The sequence below is a fragment of the Mustela nivalis genome, assembly GCF_964662115.1.
Source record: "Mustela nivalis genome assembly, chromosome: 13".
Taxonomy (NCBI): Eukaryota; Metazoa; Chordata; class Mammalia; order Carnivora; family Mustelidae; genus Mustela; species Mustela nivalis.
The window spans coordinates 66,651,744-66,670,343 of NC_139032.1; the positions used below are offsets into that span (position 1 = coordinate 66,651,744).

At 38.2% G+C, this 18,600-nt stretch overlaps 1 protein-coding gene across 1 annotated transcript; it reads right to left on the reverse strand.

Annotated features, from left to right (window-relative positions):
• Positions 1–560: 560 nt before the first annotated feature.
• On the reverse strand, positions 561–1,517 carry LOC309846325 (olfactory receptor 13C4; the record flags this gene model as incomplete). Its single annotated transcript, XM_082695193.1, has 1 exon — positions 561–1,517. One exon carries the CDS (start codon positions 1,515–1,517, stop codon positions 561–563), a length of 957 nt encoding a protein of 318 aa, XP_082551319.1.
• Between the last annotated feature and the right edge of the window lie 17,083 nt (positions 1,518–18,600).

An 18,600-nucleotide genomic window follows, 5' to 3' on the forward strand; every position in this document is an offset into this window, starting at 1 on the left:
AATTCCTACATTCAGAATCAATAGGAAAAGTCAAGCTCAACATCATCTACAAAAGAACCACTATGAACTTGGCACTACGCCAGGTGCTTTGCGCAACTTACTGAATCTTGACAATAACACTGAGAGCAGTGTTTAATCACTCCCTTTTTGCAAATAAGGAAACTGCAGTTTAGAAAAAATAAATAACTTTCCCAATATTAATTTAAGTAGTTTATGATAGAGCAGAATTTATACTCCTGCTTCTCTATTCCCAAAACTTATATGTGATGTTTTCCACTCTATTGCCACATAGGACACCAGAAACACTCATTTCAGATATCACCACGGATGAGATTTTAATGGAATCCATTGTCTTTGTGAGATATGAATCAGAACCTATTACAATATGAGTTTATGGCAGACTATTATTCTTAGTAATTATAGCTAAGCTGGGCCAATGAAAGCAAAGAATAAAAACCTCCCTTTATAAACTTTGCTTTCCCCAAAGAAGGTCCCCAATGGTGGCCCAATGATGCCATTTGTATTCTTTATACACTAAAGACTCATATTTCCCTTTGGTCTTATGGCTTAACAGCTTTCCAATTCAGCATATATTTCACAGCAGCTTTAACATCCTTATTTCTCAAGCTATAGATTATGGGATTTAGCATGGGGGTCACTACCCCATAAAACATGGAAATAAGCCCTTCTGTAGCTTGCAAATTGTCATTCCCAAGGGGGTCTTGAGACTTGGGCTTAGCATACATGAAGAAGATGGTACCATAAAATATGATCACTACAGTCAGATGTGCTGAGCAAGTAGAAAAGGCTTTGCGTCTCCCTGTGGCTGAGTTCATTCTCAAGATGGTATAAAGGATAAACATATAGGAGAAAAAAATGACCAGCAGTGGAAGAACCAGGAATGCCATATTTGATACTGCTAGGGTAACAATATTGAGGGATATGTCAGCACAAGCTAGCTTAAGGACAGCTAATATCTCGCATAAGAAATGATTGATAATATTATTTCCACAGAATGGCAATCCCATGGCAAGAGATGTTTGTACAATTGAGTTGATACCACCAGAGAGCCATGATACAGAAGCCATTAGTACATACACCACCTTGCTCATGATGATAGGGTATCTCAGAGGGTTACAGATGGCTACATAGCGATCAAAAGCCATCATGCCCAGGAGGAAACACTCTGTGGACCCCATTGCAAATCCAACGAACATCTGTACTGTGCATCCGGAGAAGGAAATGTTCCTTTTCTTTGAAATTAAGCTCACCAAAGTTGAGGGAACAGAGGAGGATGTATAGCAGATGTCCAGGAAAGAGAGGTTGCCCAGGAAGAAGTACATGGGGGTGTGAAGACGGGAATCAAAGATGCTTGCTATGATCAGAACACCGTTGCCAATCAGAATCACTAGATACATTATTAGAATTAGAGAAAAAAAAATGATCTCAAGTTTTGGGTAACCAGAGAGTCCCAGAAGAATGAATTCTTTCACAAATGTCTTGTTTATCCTATCCATATCCCAGCTTCCAGGATATCAAAGGAAGACCTAACAAAATATTTTCACTGCCAAGCAACAAATTTAACAAATGCTTTGCATAAACATTATTCTGGGGTAAAATAGAGTGTTTTCTTTGAAGCTCTGTCATCTGCTTCTGACATATGTTGTTATCCTCAATGATGTTTATGCCTAGAATACAATACTGAGATATTGAGAGTTTCTAGGCCCTGTGCTAAGGCATGAATATCTACCCAGGATTAAAAGCAAGTTCAGAAGCAACTTCCCTACTGCTAAAGACACTCTAAGTAGAGTTTTCTAAAAGCCCCAGAATATTACAGACTTCATTTTAATCAGATGCAGTGAAGAGAGTGATGGGGAAGGAAAAAGACAACTCAATAAGGACTGGAATTCTGATTCAGTGTTTAAGAGAAATGTTCAAAACTGTAAAGCAAATTTTATTTGTATGCATATTTGTCTGCCTCACATTCTTTTCAGTTAGATTGTGTGCTTTTATGGGGCAGACAACTAATCATAGTAAACTGAATCATTACACAGCAATTTAACATCTGCTCAAAGGCAAAGTTAGTTGAACTCACAATCATAGCCCACTCTCAACTATTTTGCTTTTTCCTATACTAAGACTAGTGTACAGACCAGCTGTGCATGAATCTGATGGAGAATCTTTGAAGAACAATAATCTCTCTTCATTTGTTTTATTCTCTGACGTCAGAGTTGTCCTTCATAATTTATTTACTTAGGCGAACCTGAGAAAACAATAATAATGCTTAAATATATTTGTGTACACATGTGTAACACTTTATACTTTTTTTTTTTCTTAAAGATTTTATTTATTTATTTGACAGACAGAGATCACAAGTAGGCAGAGAGGCAGGCAGAGAGAGAGAGAGAAGGAAGCAGGCTCCCTCCCTGCTAAGCAGAGAGCCCAGTGCGGGGGCTTGATCCCAGGACCCTGAGACCATGACCTGAGCCGAAAGCAGAGGATTTAACCCACTGAGCCACCCAGGCGCCCCTATACTTTATTTTTAAAAAACAAATTAATCTTCTTATTATCCTTATTTTTTTTTTTTCAAATGTGAATGACAGGATGTGGCCAAAGTTATCCAGCCTATAAGTAAAAAGCAGAGCTTGAAGCTCAGATCTTTGCCAATGAACTGCAGCTGTTGGGGCTACAACACAAATCAATACACCTTGTTTTTCCACTGACTAGTATCCAGAAATTTTGGCCATGGTGGAATAATAGAATCAACTATTTCAGTCTCCCAAATTTTTCACATGTTTATAAATTAACTGGGGATCCTGTTAAAATGCAGATTCTCTTTTAGTAGGTCTTTGACAAAGCCTGTGATTCTGCATTTTTTTTTCTTTCTTTCTTTCTTTTTTACAATTTTATTTTTAAGTAATGTCTGTTCCCAATGTGGGGCTCAGACGGACAACAGTGAGATCAAGAGTCGCACACTCTACCTACTGAGCCAACTAAGCGTCCCTGTGATTCTGCCTTTCTAATAAGCTTCAAGTGTATGTCAAAGTAGTTGGCCTGGGGCCACATTTTGAGCAAGGCTTTAGTTCACTTATAGTGAGATGGCAGACTATCCAGATATTTGTGATCCAAATAGATTTCCTTTTGTTTTATTATATGGACTAGCTTAACAACTTAGAAAATGACCAGAAGCATACTTCTTTTGTATTTCCCAGTGAACAAATTCCAGAGCCATATCTCACTGTTCAGTACAATTCAGAAAATAATACTATTGAAAGACAAATTTCATAAAAAGAAATGTGGATTTTTACTGGTCTACTACAATATCTGTAGGATATTACAGACAGCCTAACTCATTTCTGTTCCAAGCTGAGTAAAGACAAGACAAATATAACAAATATCTAAAATCAAAAAGTCCACAATTCAATAAGGAAAACATTAAAACTACATATGGAACAATTAGATACAGACTATAATTACTTCGTGTGACCAGACTGAATATTATAAGTGTTCATAGAAAGAGGAGGCTAATAAGAAATAAAGTCAAGGGAGAATTTTGGAAGAATTTCAGACAGGTTGGATCTTAAACATTGAAGTGTCAAGGCAGGTTTGGAAGAAAAGAGAAGGAAAGAGTATCCCAGAAGGGAGAATATGTTGAGCAAAGTTTAGTAGTAAGCATATTGGCAGTATTTCCTATACAAACAAGGCAGTTTCTGTGGGGGAATAATGGGAAGCACATCTGAAAGGGTAAATGAACCAAGCATATAGAAAGGTCCAAAAGTGAGGCAGATAAATTGATATTTCTTTTTGTGGTGAAGGGGCCTGTCATTAGAAGCACCAAGCACAAGATGAGCATTTGGACCTGATGATTTTAACTACCTTCCAAACTTAACATTATACACTTAAATTTTATCAGGTTCTTGAGCAGATACATGATATGAGGAATTAAAATGTTTAGATTTATTAGGTTATCATTAATTACAGACTGGTACACACACACACAGTTATCTTTTCATAATCACCACCAATTTTCAGGGTAACCAAAATTTCAAGCTTAAGGCTCATATAGGCTAACAGTTTTGAGAGTGTCAGCATAAGCTCACTACCCTACTTTAACACTGTTGTGTGATGATAGGTGGGAAGATTCTCTATAGTGTATAATGTCTTAGAGTCAGAAGCCAAACTCAACAGAGGTAGCCTCACTTCAGAAAAAAATCAGCTGAAGAATATAAAATAGAAAATTTCAACTTGAATGAGAGGAGCAAATGAGAGAATATTAAATCTCCAAATTAGAGATGAGAAAATAGAGCCTCAAAGCAATTTTGAAGTCTATTTATTCAGCTAATGGTCAGAAGTACCTAAAAGAAAGAAAAAACACCTATAATTTATTTAAATTTTAAAAAACCTTTTCATTTATCCAAACAGCTATTGCAGGATCTTATGTGCTAGATACTTCTAGTGCTTGAAATTAGTTCACTTCATTGAGGTCACATGAATAATAAGGGACAGAGACAAAATCCAAAGCCCATTTTCTTTCCAGTATTCCTGTATACAACAAGTAGCATTAAAATCTGTATGGGGGGAACCTGGGTAGCACCCTCAACAGTTCAATAGTTGAGTGTCCAACTATTGATTTTGGTTCATGTCATGATCTTAGGGTCCTGGGATTGAGCCTTGCACTGGGCTCTGCACTCAGTGGGGTCTGCTTGAGGATTCTCTCCATCTCCCTTTGCCCCTCCCCCTTGCTCATGCATGTTCTGTCTGTCTGTCTGTCTCTCTCTCTCTCTCTCTCTTGCTCTCTTTCTAAAAATAAATCAGTATGCTACAGACAAAGGACTGATATCCAAGACCTATAAAGAATTTCTCAAACTCAACACTCAAAACACAGATAATCACATCAAAAAATGGGCAGAAGACATGAGCAGACCCTTTTCCAAAGAAGACACACAAATGACCAACAGACACATGCAAAAATGTTCATCATCATTAGCCATCAGGGAGATTCAAATCAAAACTACATTGAGATACCACCTTACACCAGTTAGAATGGCCAACATTAACAAAACAGTAAGCAACAAGTGTTGGAGAGAATGTGGAGAAAGGGGAACCCTCTTACACTATTGGTGGGAATGCAAGTTGGTGCAGCTACTTTGGAAAAGAGTGTGAAGATTCCTTAAGAAATTAAAAATAGAGCTACCCGATAACCCTGCAATTACACTACTGGTGTCTACCCCAAAGATACAGATGTAGTGAAAAGAAGGGCCATTTGTAACCCAGTGTTCATAGCAGCAATGGCTACAATCACCAAACTGTGGAAAGAGCCAAGATGCCCTTCCACAGATGAATGGACAAAGAACATATGGTCCATATATACAATGGAATATTATGCCTCCATCAGAAAGGATGAAAACCCAACTTTTATATCAACATGGATGGGACTGGAGGAGACTATGCTGAGTGAATTAATTCAAACAGAGAGAGTCAATTATCATATGGTTTCACTTACTTGTGGAGCATAAGGAATAACATGGAGGACATTAAGAAAAGGAAAGGAAAAGTGAGTTCGGGGAAATCAGAAGGTGAGATGAATCATGAGAGACAATGGACTCTGAGAAACCAATTGAGGGCTTTAGAGGGGATGGGGGTGGGGAGGTAGGTGAGCCTGGTGGTGGGTATTAAGGAGGGCATGTATTGCATGGAGTACTAGGTGTGGTGCATAAACAATGAATCTTGGAACACTGAAAAAATAAAATTAAACTTAAGAAAAAGACAACAAAAACAGAAAAACAACAAATTAAATGTCCTTACTAGTAAAAAATCAATCAATCAGTAACTCTTAAAAAAAAAAACTGTATAGAAAACATGTGTCAACAACAGAAGATGGCCAACAAGAAAATGGCCAGTATCTGTGGATATACTGAAGTCACAGAAGCGAAACTTGACTGTGTGCAGTTAACAATATACAAGGAAAATGTCTCATTTTTGAGGACTTAGTACTTTTTATCATGGAGGAAGATTCACAACTATGGAATTGAATCATATGCCTGGAATACTCTATTTCTCTGAAATGATTCTATACTCACTGTACACTACTTCTTAGGATAAATCAAAGTTCTCCCAAAATGGGCTCAGAAACTAGTCAAGGAGTACCTTAGACAAGTGATATGAGCCTGAGCCATCTCTTTGGCTCATGCATGAACACAAAAGGAAGAAGATAGTAATAGACTGATTTACCAGGAAATGTGGTGATGTTCCAGATCCAGCCCATTTGAGGTCTAGGCCTGTGAGAGCCTATTGGCTTCTCTTTCCAAAAAAAAAAAGTAGTGAAAATATATCTTAAACCACTTCTGCTACATGCTTTAAGTCTTCCCCTCCTAGACATAAATTCCCTCACCAATTCAAATCCATCTTGAGCCAGACCTCTTTTGCTGCCTTTACTCTTCTCCCAGAAATCTAAATTGATTATTTTGTATATTGTAAGATAACAAGAGACACTGTAATTTATACAAAAAGAAAAAAAAAGTAGAAACAGCTATATCCCTCAAGATATTCATTGCCAGGGGGCCCCGCCTGGGTGGCTCAGTGGGTTAAAGCCTCTGCCCTTGGCTCAAGTCATGATTCCAGGGTCCTGGGATCGAGCCCCATAATGGGCTCTCTGCTCAGCAGGGAGCCTGCATCCTCCTCTCTCTGCCTGCTTCTCTGCCTACTTGTGATCTCCGTCTGTCAAATAAATAAATAAAATCTTAAAAAAAAAACGATATTCATTGCCAGGTTATTTCAAACAGCATAAAATTGGGATCAACAAAAAATTCCAAAGGAAGAGGATCTATAATAAAATTATAGCATATTTGGAAAGACATTCTGAAGAAAAACAATACAAAGAAATGCCTAGATATAATATTTAGAAGTTGATACATAAAAATGTATATTTTTGTTATTTTGAATGAAAAAACTACTATCTATTTTGTTAAAATGATAAGACTGTGGTTTGCTTTCTCTATTTTCCAAATATTTTTAATACTAAAATAAAAACAATTGCTCCATCCTTAAAAAATAATAATAATAACAAGAGATATAAGGAAGAAACTTGTGTGTCTTGCCCATCACAACTCACAGATGGCCTAACAAAGGGGCTGCACATTATCAATGAGTTTTGAGTAAATAGATAAAGGCTTTCTTTCTACACTCTTAAGAAATTTCTCTGTAAAGTGTTTGTGGATTCATATTCAAGAGCATTTCAACATGCCCAAATGGTTCATTTGCAGTAGGCTCTAAGTTTCAAAAAAATATTATCTTTAAGTTACCACTAAGATGCCATCTTACATAGAAATTTACCAATTTATGTAGTGAAAGTGCAGCAGGACTGCCTAATATTCACTTGAACAGATATAGCATGAGATTATTCCAGTTACAAAGTGCTTGTAACTTAGACGCAAAAGCTCTAGGTTTGAGGTTCTTCTAATACATAGTCTCAGTTTTCTCATTTGTGAAATAGTGATAACTGCTTTGCTTTTGTCTCACAGGTGTGTTTTCAGAAAAACTTAGGTGGCATATGGAAACTGCTTTATGGATTAACAGGTAGTATAGAAATAATAATAAATCATAGCTATTCAGTTATAATAAATTAGTAGCTATATGACCTCATGCTGTTCACCTTTTAAATCTACATTTAATAACAGCCTTAACTTATGGATTGCCTGGGTGGTTAAGCATCTGCCTTTGTCTCAGGTCATTATCCTGGGGTACTGCAATTGAGCCCTGCATCAGTCTCTCTGCTCAGCAGGGAGTCTGCCTCTCCCTCTCCATCTGGCTCTCCCCCAGTTCATGCCCTTTCTCTCTCTCTCAAATAAGTAAGTAAATAAATAAATAATAAAATATTTTTAAAATAATAGGTTTAACTATAGATTGGAAAGATACGGTGTCATAGTATTTAAGACTCACCTGCATATTGATAAATTATTTCTACCAGTTACTTCTTCTTAGTATTTATGTCAGCATTCTGAATTAAGGTCAGGTTCAACAAGCAATGCCAGATTCCACATGTGGAAGAGTAAGTATTTGTTATGCAGCATTTGTTGTAATTGTTCCCCAATTCCCAAAACAATTTAAAGTTGGATGAAAGATCTGTGGAATGGAGAAACTTCTGGTACATTAGGGACAGTGTCCCACAGACCCAATTAAGAATGGTGCAGGGAATAAACTGTGATTGACTCATAGTTCAAAAATGAAATGACATTCTCCTACTCATGTAACTCTTGAAAATGGGCAAATATTCACAAAAATTAACTTTATGAAATGTGAGCCCTTTTTAGTTTAAAATAGCAAAGTCAACTCAAAGTAAGATCTTAATTCAAGTGATAATTACCAAAATGGAAAGCTAGAATTGAGAAATGATTTAGATATTATGAATGACCTAAAGCAGGTATTTGTTGTGAATTAAATGTATTATCATTATTTTGGGGAAAATGAAAAACACAGACAAGCAATAAAATTAATAAACTGATAGGACAAAAGTGAATTCATATGTTTAAGACCAAAAAAAGTTTTTAAAAGCCCAGAACAGATAGTTTAGAGCTTGAACTCAGATAAGTAGATAGCACATTACTGATTCCAAAGTGTTTCAGAAAGTCTTTTAAGCTACATTATAGATGTTAGCACTTAGATTCCAACTAATTTTCCAACAGATGTTACATTTCACTGTAGAATATCTAGATTCTAGAGGGCCATTTTGAGAAGCCAGACCCATGCCTAAGTAGGGAACTGAAAGACCATGGACTGTGGTCCAGCAGCAACTGACTCTGAAATAGCCCTATCACCTTGTAAACTTGGCTACAGCCCTATTTGGCCTTAATCCTGCCATCAAACCAAGTTCAAAAGCACATTAAAAGGATCATACACAATGATCAAGTAGGATTTATCCCTGGGATATGAAGTTGTGTCAATATATGCAAATTATTAAATGTGAAATACCACTTTAACAGAATGAAGATTTAAAACCATATTATCAACTCAATACATGCAGAAAAAGCATTTGACAAAATTCAATACCCTTTCATGATAAAAAAAAAAAACCCTCAACAAATTAGGTATAAAAACAATGTATCTCAACATTATAAAGGCAATATATGGCACGCCCACAGTTAACATTATACTTAACAGTAGAAAGTGAAAAGATTTTTCTCTAAGATCAGGAACAAAACAAGAGTGCCCTCTCTTGCTTCCTGTATTCAACCTAGTACTGGAAGTCCTATCCACAGGAATTAGGCAAGAAAAAGAAATAAAAGGCACACATTGGGAAGAAAGAAGTTAAATTATCCCTGTTTGGGGAGGAGTCAAGATGGCAAGAAGTAACAGGCTGAGACAACATCGGGTAGCAAGAGATCAGCTAGATAGCTTATCAAACCATTCTGAACATCTACAAATCCAACAGGAGATCAAAGAGAAGAAGAGCAACAATTCTAGAAACAGAAAATCGACCACTTTCTGAAAGGTAGGACCAGCAGAGAAGTGAATTCAAAGCAATGGGAAGAGACCGCGGGGGGAGGGGCCGGCTCCCGGCAAGCAGCGGAGCAATGGAACACAAAATCAGAACTTTTAAAAGTCTGCTCCACTGAGGGACATCGTTCCAGAGGCTAAACTGGGGTGAAGCCCATGTGGGGACAGCGTGGCCTCAGGTCCCACAGCATCAAAGGATCGGGGTTGTCTGAGTATCGCAGAGCTCACAGGTATTAGAGTGGGGAAGCCAGCTACAGAGACAGAGCCGAGGAGTGAGCTCTCAACTCAGGATTACCTTGAACCGTGGTCTATGGCATAGGCCAGTGCTCCACCCCACAAGATCAGGGGAGACTCCCCTGGAAGAGCTCAGGGATATGCAGGGTTTGGAGACTCCAGGCGAGGCTGTGTGCCAGAGACAGAGATGCTTGGTCAAAGGCTGGGTGAGCTTGGAGTGCAGCTGGAGGCCAGGGAGACAGGAGCAATTGAGCACGTTTCTCCAAGGGTGCACTGAGGAGTGGGTCCCCGATCTCTTGGCTCCTCCAGGCCAGAGATTGGGAGGCCGCCACTTTCATCCCCATCCTCCGGAACTATACGGAAAGCATTCAGGGAACAAAAGCTCCCAAAAGCAAACCTGAGGGGAATACTTAGCCTGGCCCCTGGTAAGGGCGGTGCAGTTCCGGTTCGGGCAAAAACGTGAGAATCACTATAACAGGCCTCTCCCCCAGAAAAACAACAAGAAATCTAGCCAAGACCAAGTTCACTTACCAAGGAGAATGGCAGAATCCCAGAGGAGGAGAAAGCAAAACATGGAATTCATGGCTTTCTCCCCATGATTCCTTAGTCTTGCAAAGTTAATTTTTTTAACTTTTTTTTCTTCTGCTAAATTTTTTTTAACTTTTACCCATTCCTCTTTTAATGTTTTTTAACTAGTTTATCTTAACAACACCTTTCATTAAAAAAGATAATAATAATCTTTTTTGAACCTTCATTATTATAGTCATATTTTTTTAAAGATTTTTTTCTTTATTTATCTGACAGAGATCACAAGTAGGCAGAGAGGCAGACAGAGAGAGAGAAGGAAGCAGGCTCCCTGCAGAGCAGAGAGCCCGATGTGGGGCTCGATCCCAGGACCCTGGGATCATGACCTGAGCCGAAGGCAGAGGCTTAACCCACTGAGCCACCCAGGTGCCCCTATTATAGTCATATTTTAGCCTTCATTGCATCTAACTTTATTTTTTGTATACACATAGGGTTTTTTCTTCTAAAAAAATTGGGGCACAACTTGTTCTAATAGATCAAAATATACCCTAAATCTAGCACCCGGCTTGTTCTAGTCTCTAGCCTGAGCAAATTCTCTCCACTTTCTTTGCTTTAATCTCCCAACCAACTTAACTTGTCAACTCCTTTTTTAAAAAATTAAAAAAATTTTTTTCATCTTTATAGTCATATTCAATCCTTTCATTGTGTTTACCCTTATATATGTTTTTCATTCTTTAAAATTTTGGGAGATAGTTTCTTCTAAGAGACCAAAATACTCCCAAAATTAAGTGGATGACCCTGTTCTAGTCACCAGTCTAATATATATTTTTTTCTTTTTTCTATTTTTTCTTTATTTGTTTTCTTTTTTTAATTTTTTTTCTGAACTTCCTTTTACCCATTTCTCCCCCCACCCCCATGATTTGGGGTCTCTTCTGATTTGGTTAAAGCACATTTTCCAGGGGTCTTTGCCACCCATTTAGTATTTTATTCTCTGATTCATATATTCTTATCTGGATAAAATGACAAGGCAGAAAAACTCACCACAAAAGAAAGAACAAGAGGCAGTACTGAAAGCTAGGGACCTAATCAATATGGACATTGGTAATATGTCAGATCTATAGTAAAGAATGACAATTCTCAAGGTGCTAGCCGGGCTCAAAAAAGGCATTGAAGATACTAGAAAAACCCTATCTGGATAAATAAAAGCCCTTTCTGGAGAAATAAAACAACTAAAATCTAACCAAGTTGAAATAAAAAAATGTATTAGTGAGGTGCAATGAAAAACGGAGGCTCTTACTGCTAACATAAATAAGGCAGAAGAGGGTATTAGTGACAGAGAATAAAGAAGCTGAGCAAAAGAGAGACAATCAACTATTGGACCCCGAGGGGAGAATTCAAGAGACAAGTGATACCATAAGATGAAACAACATTAGAATAATTGTAATTCCAGAAGAAGAAAGAGAGAGGGGAACAGAAGGTATATTGGAGAGAATTATTGTACAAAATTTCCCTAATATGTATGGCAAAGGGAACAAGCATCAAAATCCAGGAGGTGCACAGAACTCCCTTAAAAATCAATAAGAATAGGTCCACAACCCGTCATCTAATAGTAAAATTTACAAGTCTCAGTGACAAATAGAAAATCCTGAAAGCACCCCGGGAAAAGATGTCTGTAACACACAATGGTAAAAATATTAGATTGGTAGCAGACTTATCCACAGAGACCTGGCAGGCCAGAAAGGACTGGCATGATATATTCAGAGCACTAAATGAGAAAAACATGCAGCCAAGAATACTATATCCAGCTAGGCTATCATTAAAAATAGAAGGAGAGATAAAAAGCTTCCAGGACAAACAACTAAAAGAATTTGCAAACACCAAACCAGCTCTATGAGAAATATTGAAAGGGGTCCTCTAAGCAAAGAGAGAGCCTAAAAGTAGTATATCAGAAAGGAACAGAGACAGTATACAGTAACAGTCGCCTTACAGGCAATACAATGGCACTAAATTCATATCTCTCAATAGTTACCCTGAATGTTAATGGGCTAAATGCCCCAATCAAAAGACACAGCATACCAGAATAGATACAAAAACAAAACCTATAAATATGCTGCCTAAAAGAAACTCATTTTAGACCCAAAGACACCTCCAGATTTAAAGTGAGGGGGTGGAAAACAATTTACTATGCTAATGGACATCAAAAGAAAGCTGGGGTGGCAATCCTTATATCAAAGCAATTAGATTTTAAGCAAAGACTATAATAAGGGATGAGGAAGCACAGTATATCATACTCAAAGGGTCTGTTCAACAAGAAGACCTAATAATTTTAAATATCTATGCCCCTAACATGGGAGCATCCAACTATATAAACCAATTAATAATAAAATCAAAGAAACACATCAACAATAATACAATAATAGTAGGGGACTTGAACTGAAAGTGGACAGATCATCCAAGCAAAGATCAACAAGGAAATAAAGGCCTTAAATGATACACTGGACCAGATGGACATCACAGATATATTCAGGACATTCCATTCCAAAGCAACAGAATACACATACTTCTCTAGTGTACATGGAATATTCTCCAGAATCACATCCTGGGTCATAAATCAGGACTCAACTGGTATCAAAAGATTAGGATCTGAGGCTTTTGAAGGGGCGGGGGGGGGGGTGGTCGGGTTACCAGGTGGTAGGTATTATAGAGGGCACAAATTGCATGGGGCACTGGGTGTGGTGCAAAAATAATGAATACAGTTATGCTGAAAATAAATTTTTTTAAAAAGTTTAAAAAAAAAAAAGATTAGGATCATTCCCTGCATATTTTCAGACCACAATGCCTTGAAACTAGAACGCAAACACAGGAAGAAATTTAGAAAGAACCCAAATAAATGGAGACTAAAGAATGAATGAGTCAACCAGGAAATTAAAGAAGAATTGAAAAAATTCATGGAAACAAATGATAATGAAAACACAACAGTTCAAAACTGTGAGATACAGAAAAGGCAGGCCTGAGAGGAAAATAGATAGCGATACAAGCCTTTCTCAAGAAACAAGAAAGATCTCAAATACACAACCTAACCTTACACTTAAAGGAGCTGGAGAAAGAACAAGAAAGAAACCCTAAACCCATCAGGAGTAGAGAAATCATAAATATCAGAGCAGAAATCAATGAAATAGAAACCAAAAAACAAACAAACAAACAAAAAACAATAGAACTAAGCAACGAAACTAGGAGCTGGTTCTTTGAAAGAATTAATAAGATTGATAAACCCCTGGCCCGACTTATCAAAAAGAAAAGAGAAAGGACCCAAATAAATAAAATCATGAATGAAAGAGGAGAGATCACAACTAACACCAAAGAAATACAAACAATTATAAGAACATATTATGAGCAACTCTATGCCAACAAATTTGACAATCTGAAAGAAATGGATGCATTCCTAGAGACATATAAACTACCACAACTGAACCAGAAAGAAATAGAAAACCTGAACAGACCCGTAACCAGTAAGTAGATTGAAGCAGTCATCAAAAATCTCCAATTAAACAACAGCCCAGGTCCAGACGGCTTCCCAGGGGAATTCTACCAAACATTTAAAGAAGAAATAATTCCTGTTCTCCTGAAACAGTTCCAAAAACTAGAAATGGAAGGAAAACTTCCAAACTCATTTTATGAGGCCAACATCACCTTGATCCCAAAACCAGACAAGGATCCCATCAAAAAAGAGAGTTACAGACCAATATCCTGGATAAACACAGATGCAAAAACTCTCACCAAAATACAAGCCAATAGGATCCAACAGTACATTAAAAGGACTATCCACCACGACCAACTGGGATTTATTCCAGGGCTGCAAAGTTGGTTCAACATCTGCAAATCAATCAATGTGATACAATACATTAATAAAAGAAAGAGCAAGAACGATACGATACTCTCAATAGATGCTGGGAAAGCATTTGACAAAGTACAGCATTCTTTCCTGATCAAAACTATTCAAAGTGTAGGGACAGAGGGTACATACCTTAATATGATCAAAGCCATCTATGAAAAACCCACTGCAAATATCATTCTCAAAAGAGAAAAACTGAGAGCTTTTCTACTAAGGTCAGGAACACAGCAGGGATGTCCATTATCACCACTCCTATTCAACATAGTACCAGAAGTCCCATCCTCAGCAATCAGACAACAAAAGGAAATTAAAAGCATCCAAATTGGCAAAGAAGAAGTCAAAATCTCACTCTTTGCAGATGATATGATACTATATGTGGAAAAACCAAAAGACTCCACTCCAAATCTGATAGAACTTGTACAGGAATTCAGTAAAGTGTCAGGATAGAAAATCAGTGCACAGAAATCAGTTGCATTTCTTTACACCAACAACAAGACAGAAGAAAGAGAACTTAAGGAGTCAATCCCATTAACAAGTGCACCCAAAACCATAAGATATCTAGGAATAAACCTAACCAAAGAGGCTAACAATGTATACTCAGAAAACTATAAAGTACTCATGAAAAACATTGAGGACACAAAGAAATGGAAAAATGTTCCATGCTCATGGATTGGAAGAACAAATATAGTGAAAATGTCTATGTTACCTAAAGCAATCTACACATTTAATGTCATCCCAATCAAAATCCCATCCATTTTTTTTTCAAGAAAATGGAACAAATAATCCTTAAATTTATATGGAACCAGAAAAGACCTCAAATAGCCAGAGGAATACTGAATAAAGAAAGCCAAAGTTGGTGGCATCACAATTCCAGACTTCCAGCTCTATTAAAAGTTGTCATCATTAAGACAGTTTGGTACTGGCACAAAAAAAGACACATAGATCAATGTAACAGAATAGAAAACCCAGAAATAGACCCTCAACTCTATGGTCAACTAATCTTTGACAAAGCAGGAAAGAATGTCCAATGGAAGAAAGACAGCCACTTCAACAAATGTTGTAGAAGAAACTGGACAGCCACATGCAGAAAAATGAAACTGGACCATTTCCTTACACCACACACAAAAATAGACTCAAAATGGATGAATGGCTTCAATGTGAGAAAGGAACCCATCAAAATCCTTGAGGAGAACACAGGCAGCAACCTCTTCGACCTCAACTGCAGCAACTTCTTCCTAGGAACATCGCCAAAGGCAAGGGAAGCAAGGACAAAAATGAATTTTTGGGACTTCATCAAGATCAAAAGCTTTTGCACAGAAAGGAAACAGTTAACAAAACCAAAAGGCAACTGACAGAATGGGAGAAGATATTTACAAATGACATATCAGATAAAGGGCTAGTATCCAAAATCTATAAAGAACTTAGCAAACTCAACACCCAAAGAACAAATAATCCAATCAAGAAATGGACAGAGGGAGGAGTCAAGATGGTGGAGAAGTAGCAGGCTGAGACTACTTCAGCTAGCCGGAGATCAGCTAGATAGCTTATCTAAAGATTGCAAACACCTGAAAATCCATCGGGAGATCGAAGAGAAGAAGAACAGCAATTCTGGAAACAGAAAAACAACCACTTTCTGAAAGGTACGACTTGCGGACACGTGAATCCAAAGCGTTGGGAAGATAGACCCCGGGGGAGGGGCCAGCTCCCGGCAAGCAGCGGAGCAATGGAGCACAAAATCAGGACTTTTAAAAGTCTGTTCCGCTGAGGCACATCGCTCCAGAAGCTAAACCGGGGCGAAGCCCACGCAGGGTCAGCGTGGCCTCAGGTCCTGCAGGGTCACAGAAGGATCGGGTGTGTCTGAGTGTCGCAGAGCTTGCGGGTATTGGAACGGGAAAGCCGGCTACAGAGACAGAGCCGATAGTAAGCTCGCAGCTCGGGGTTACCTTGAACCGGTCGAAGGCTCGGTGAGCTCGGAGCGCGGCCGGAGGTCAGGCAGACGGGAGTAACTGGGCGCTGTTCTCTGAGGGCGCACTGAGGAGTGGGGCCCTGGGCTCTCGGCTCCTCCGGCCGGAGACCAGGAGGCCGCCATTTGTATTCCCGTCCTCCGGAACTCTACGGAAAGCGCTCAGGGAACAAAAGCTCCTGAAAGCAAACCCGAGCGGATTACTCACCCAGGCTCCTGGTAAGGGCGGTGCAATTCCGCCTGGGGCAAAGACACTTGAGAATCACTACAACAGGCCCCTCCCCCAGAAGATCAACAAGAAATCCAGCCGAGACCAAGTTCACCTACCAAGGAGTGCGGTTTCAATACCAAGGAGAGCAGCAGAATTCCAGAGGAGGAGAAAGCAAAGCATGGAACTCATGGCTTTTTCCCTGTGATTTTTTTTAGTCTTGCAGTTAATTTAATTTTTTCTTTTTCATTTTTTGTTTTTTTTTTCTCACCTTCTGGTAAATTTTTTTTAACTTTTACTTTTTTCTTTTTTAACGTTTTTTAACTAGTTTATCCAATATATATATTTTTTTCTTTTTTATATTTTTCTTATTTGTTTTCTTTTTTAAAATTCTTTTCTTTTCTTTTCTTTTTTCTTTTTTTTTCTTTCTTCCTTTTTGAACCTCTTTTTATCCCCTTTCTCCCCCATCACGATTTGGGATCTCTTCTAATTTGGTTAAAGCATATTTTCCTGGGGTTGTTGCCACCCTTTTAGTATTTTCCTTGCTCCTTCATATACTCTTATCTGGACAAAATGACAAGACGGAAAAATTCAACACAAAAAAAGAACAAGAGGCAGTACCGATGGCTAGGGACCTAATCAATACAGACATTGGTAATATATCAGATCTAGAGTTCAGAATGACAATTCTCAAGGTTCTAGCCAGGCTCGAAAAAGGCACGGAAGATATTAGAGAAACCCTCTCGAGAGATATAAAAGCCCTTTCTGGAGAAATAAAAGAACTAAAATCTAACCAAGTTGAAATAAAAAAAGCTATTAATGAGGTGCAATAAAAAATGGAGGCTCTCACTGCTAGGATAAATGAGGCAGAAGAAAGAATTAGTGATATAGAAGACCAAATGACAGAGAATAAAGAAGCTGAGCAAAAGAGGAACAAACAGCTACTGGACCACAAGGGGAGAATTTGAGAGATAAGTGACACCATAAGACGAAACAACATTAGAATAATTTGGATTCCAGAAGAAGAAGAAAGAGAGAGGGGAGCAGAAAGTATACTAGAGAGAATTATTGGGGAGAATTTCCCCAATATGGCAAAGGGAACGAGCATCAAAATTCAGGAGGTTCAGAGAACGCCCCTCAAAATCAACAAGAATAGGCCCACACCCCATCACCTAATAGTAAAATTTACAAGTCTCAGTGACAAAGAGAAAATCCTGAAAACAGCCCAGGAAATGAAGTCTGTAACATACAATGGTAAAAATATTAGATTGGCAGCTGAATTATCCACAGAGACCTGGTAGGCCAGAAAGAGCTGGCATGATATATTCAGAGCACTAAACGAGAAAAACATGCAGCCAAGAATACTATATCCAGCTAGGCTATCATTGAAAATAGAAGAAGAGATTAAAAGCTTCCAGGACAAACAAAAACTGAAAGAATTTGCAAACACCAAACCAGCTCTACAGGAAATCTTGAAAGGGGTCCTCTAAGCAAAGAGAGAGCCTACAAGTGGTAGATAAGAAAGGAACAGAGACCATATACAGTAACGGTCACCTTACAGGCAATACAATGGCACTAAATTCATATCTCTCAATAGTTACCCTGAATGTTAATGGGCTAAATGCCCCTGTCAAAAGACACAGGGTATCAGAATGGATAAAAAAACAAAACCCATCTATATGTTGCCTCCAAGAAACTCATTTTAAGCCCGAAGACACCTCTAGATTTAAAGTGAGGCTGTGGAAAAGAATTTACTATGCTAATGGCCATCAGAAGAAAGCAGGAGTGGCAATCCTTATATCAGATCAATTAGATTTTAAGCCAAAGACTATAATAAGAGATGAGAAAGGACACTATATCATACTCAAAGGGTCTGTCCAACAAGAAGATCTAACAATTTTAAATATCTATGCCCCCAACGTGGGAGCAGCCAACTATATAAACCAATTAATAACAAAATCAAAGAAACACATCAACAATAATACAATAATAGTAGGGGGCTTGAACACTCCCCTCACTGAAATGGACAGATCATCCAAGCAAAAGATCAGCAAGGAAATAAAGGCCTTAAATGACACACTGGACCAGATGGACATCACAGATATATTCAGAACATTTCATCCCAAAGCAACAGAATACACATTCTTCTCTAGTGCACATGGAACATTCTCCAGTATAGGTCACATCCTCGGTCCTAAATCAGGTCTCAATCGGTATCAAAAGAGTGGGATCATTCCCTGCATATTTTCAGACCACAATGCTCTAAAGCTAGAACTCAACCACAAA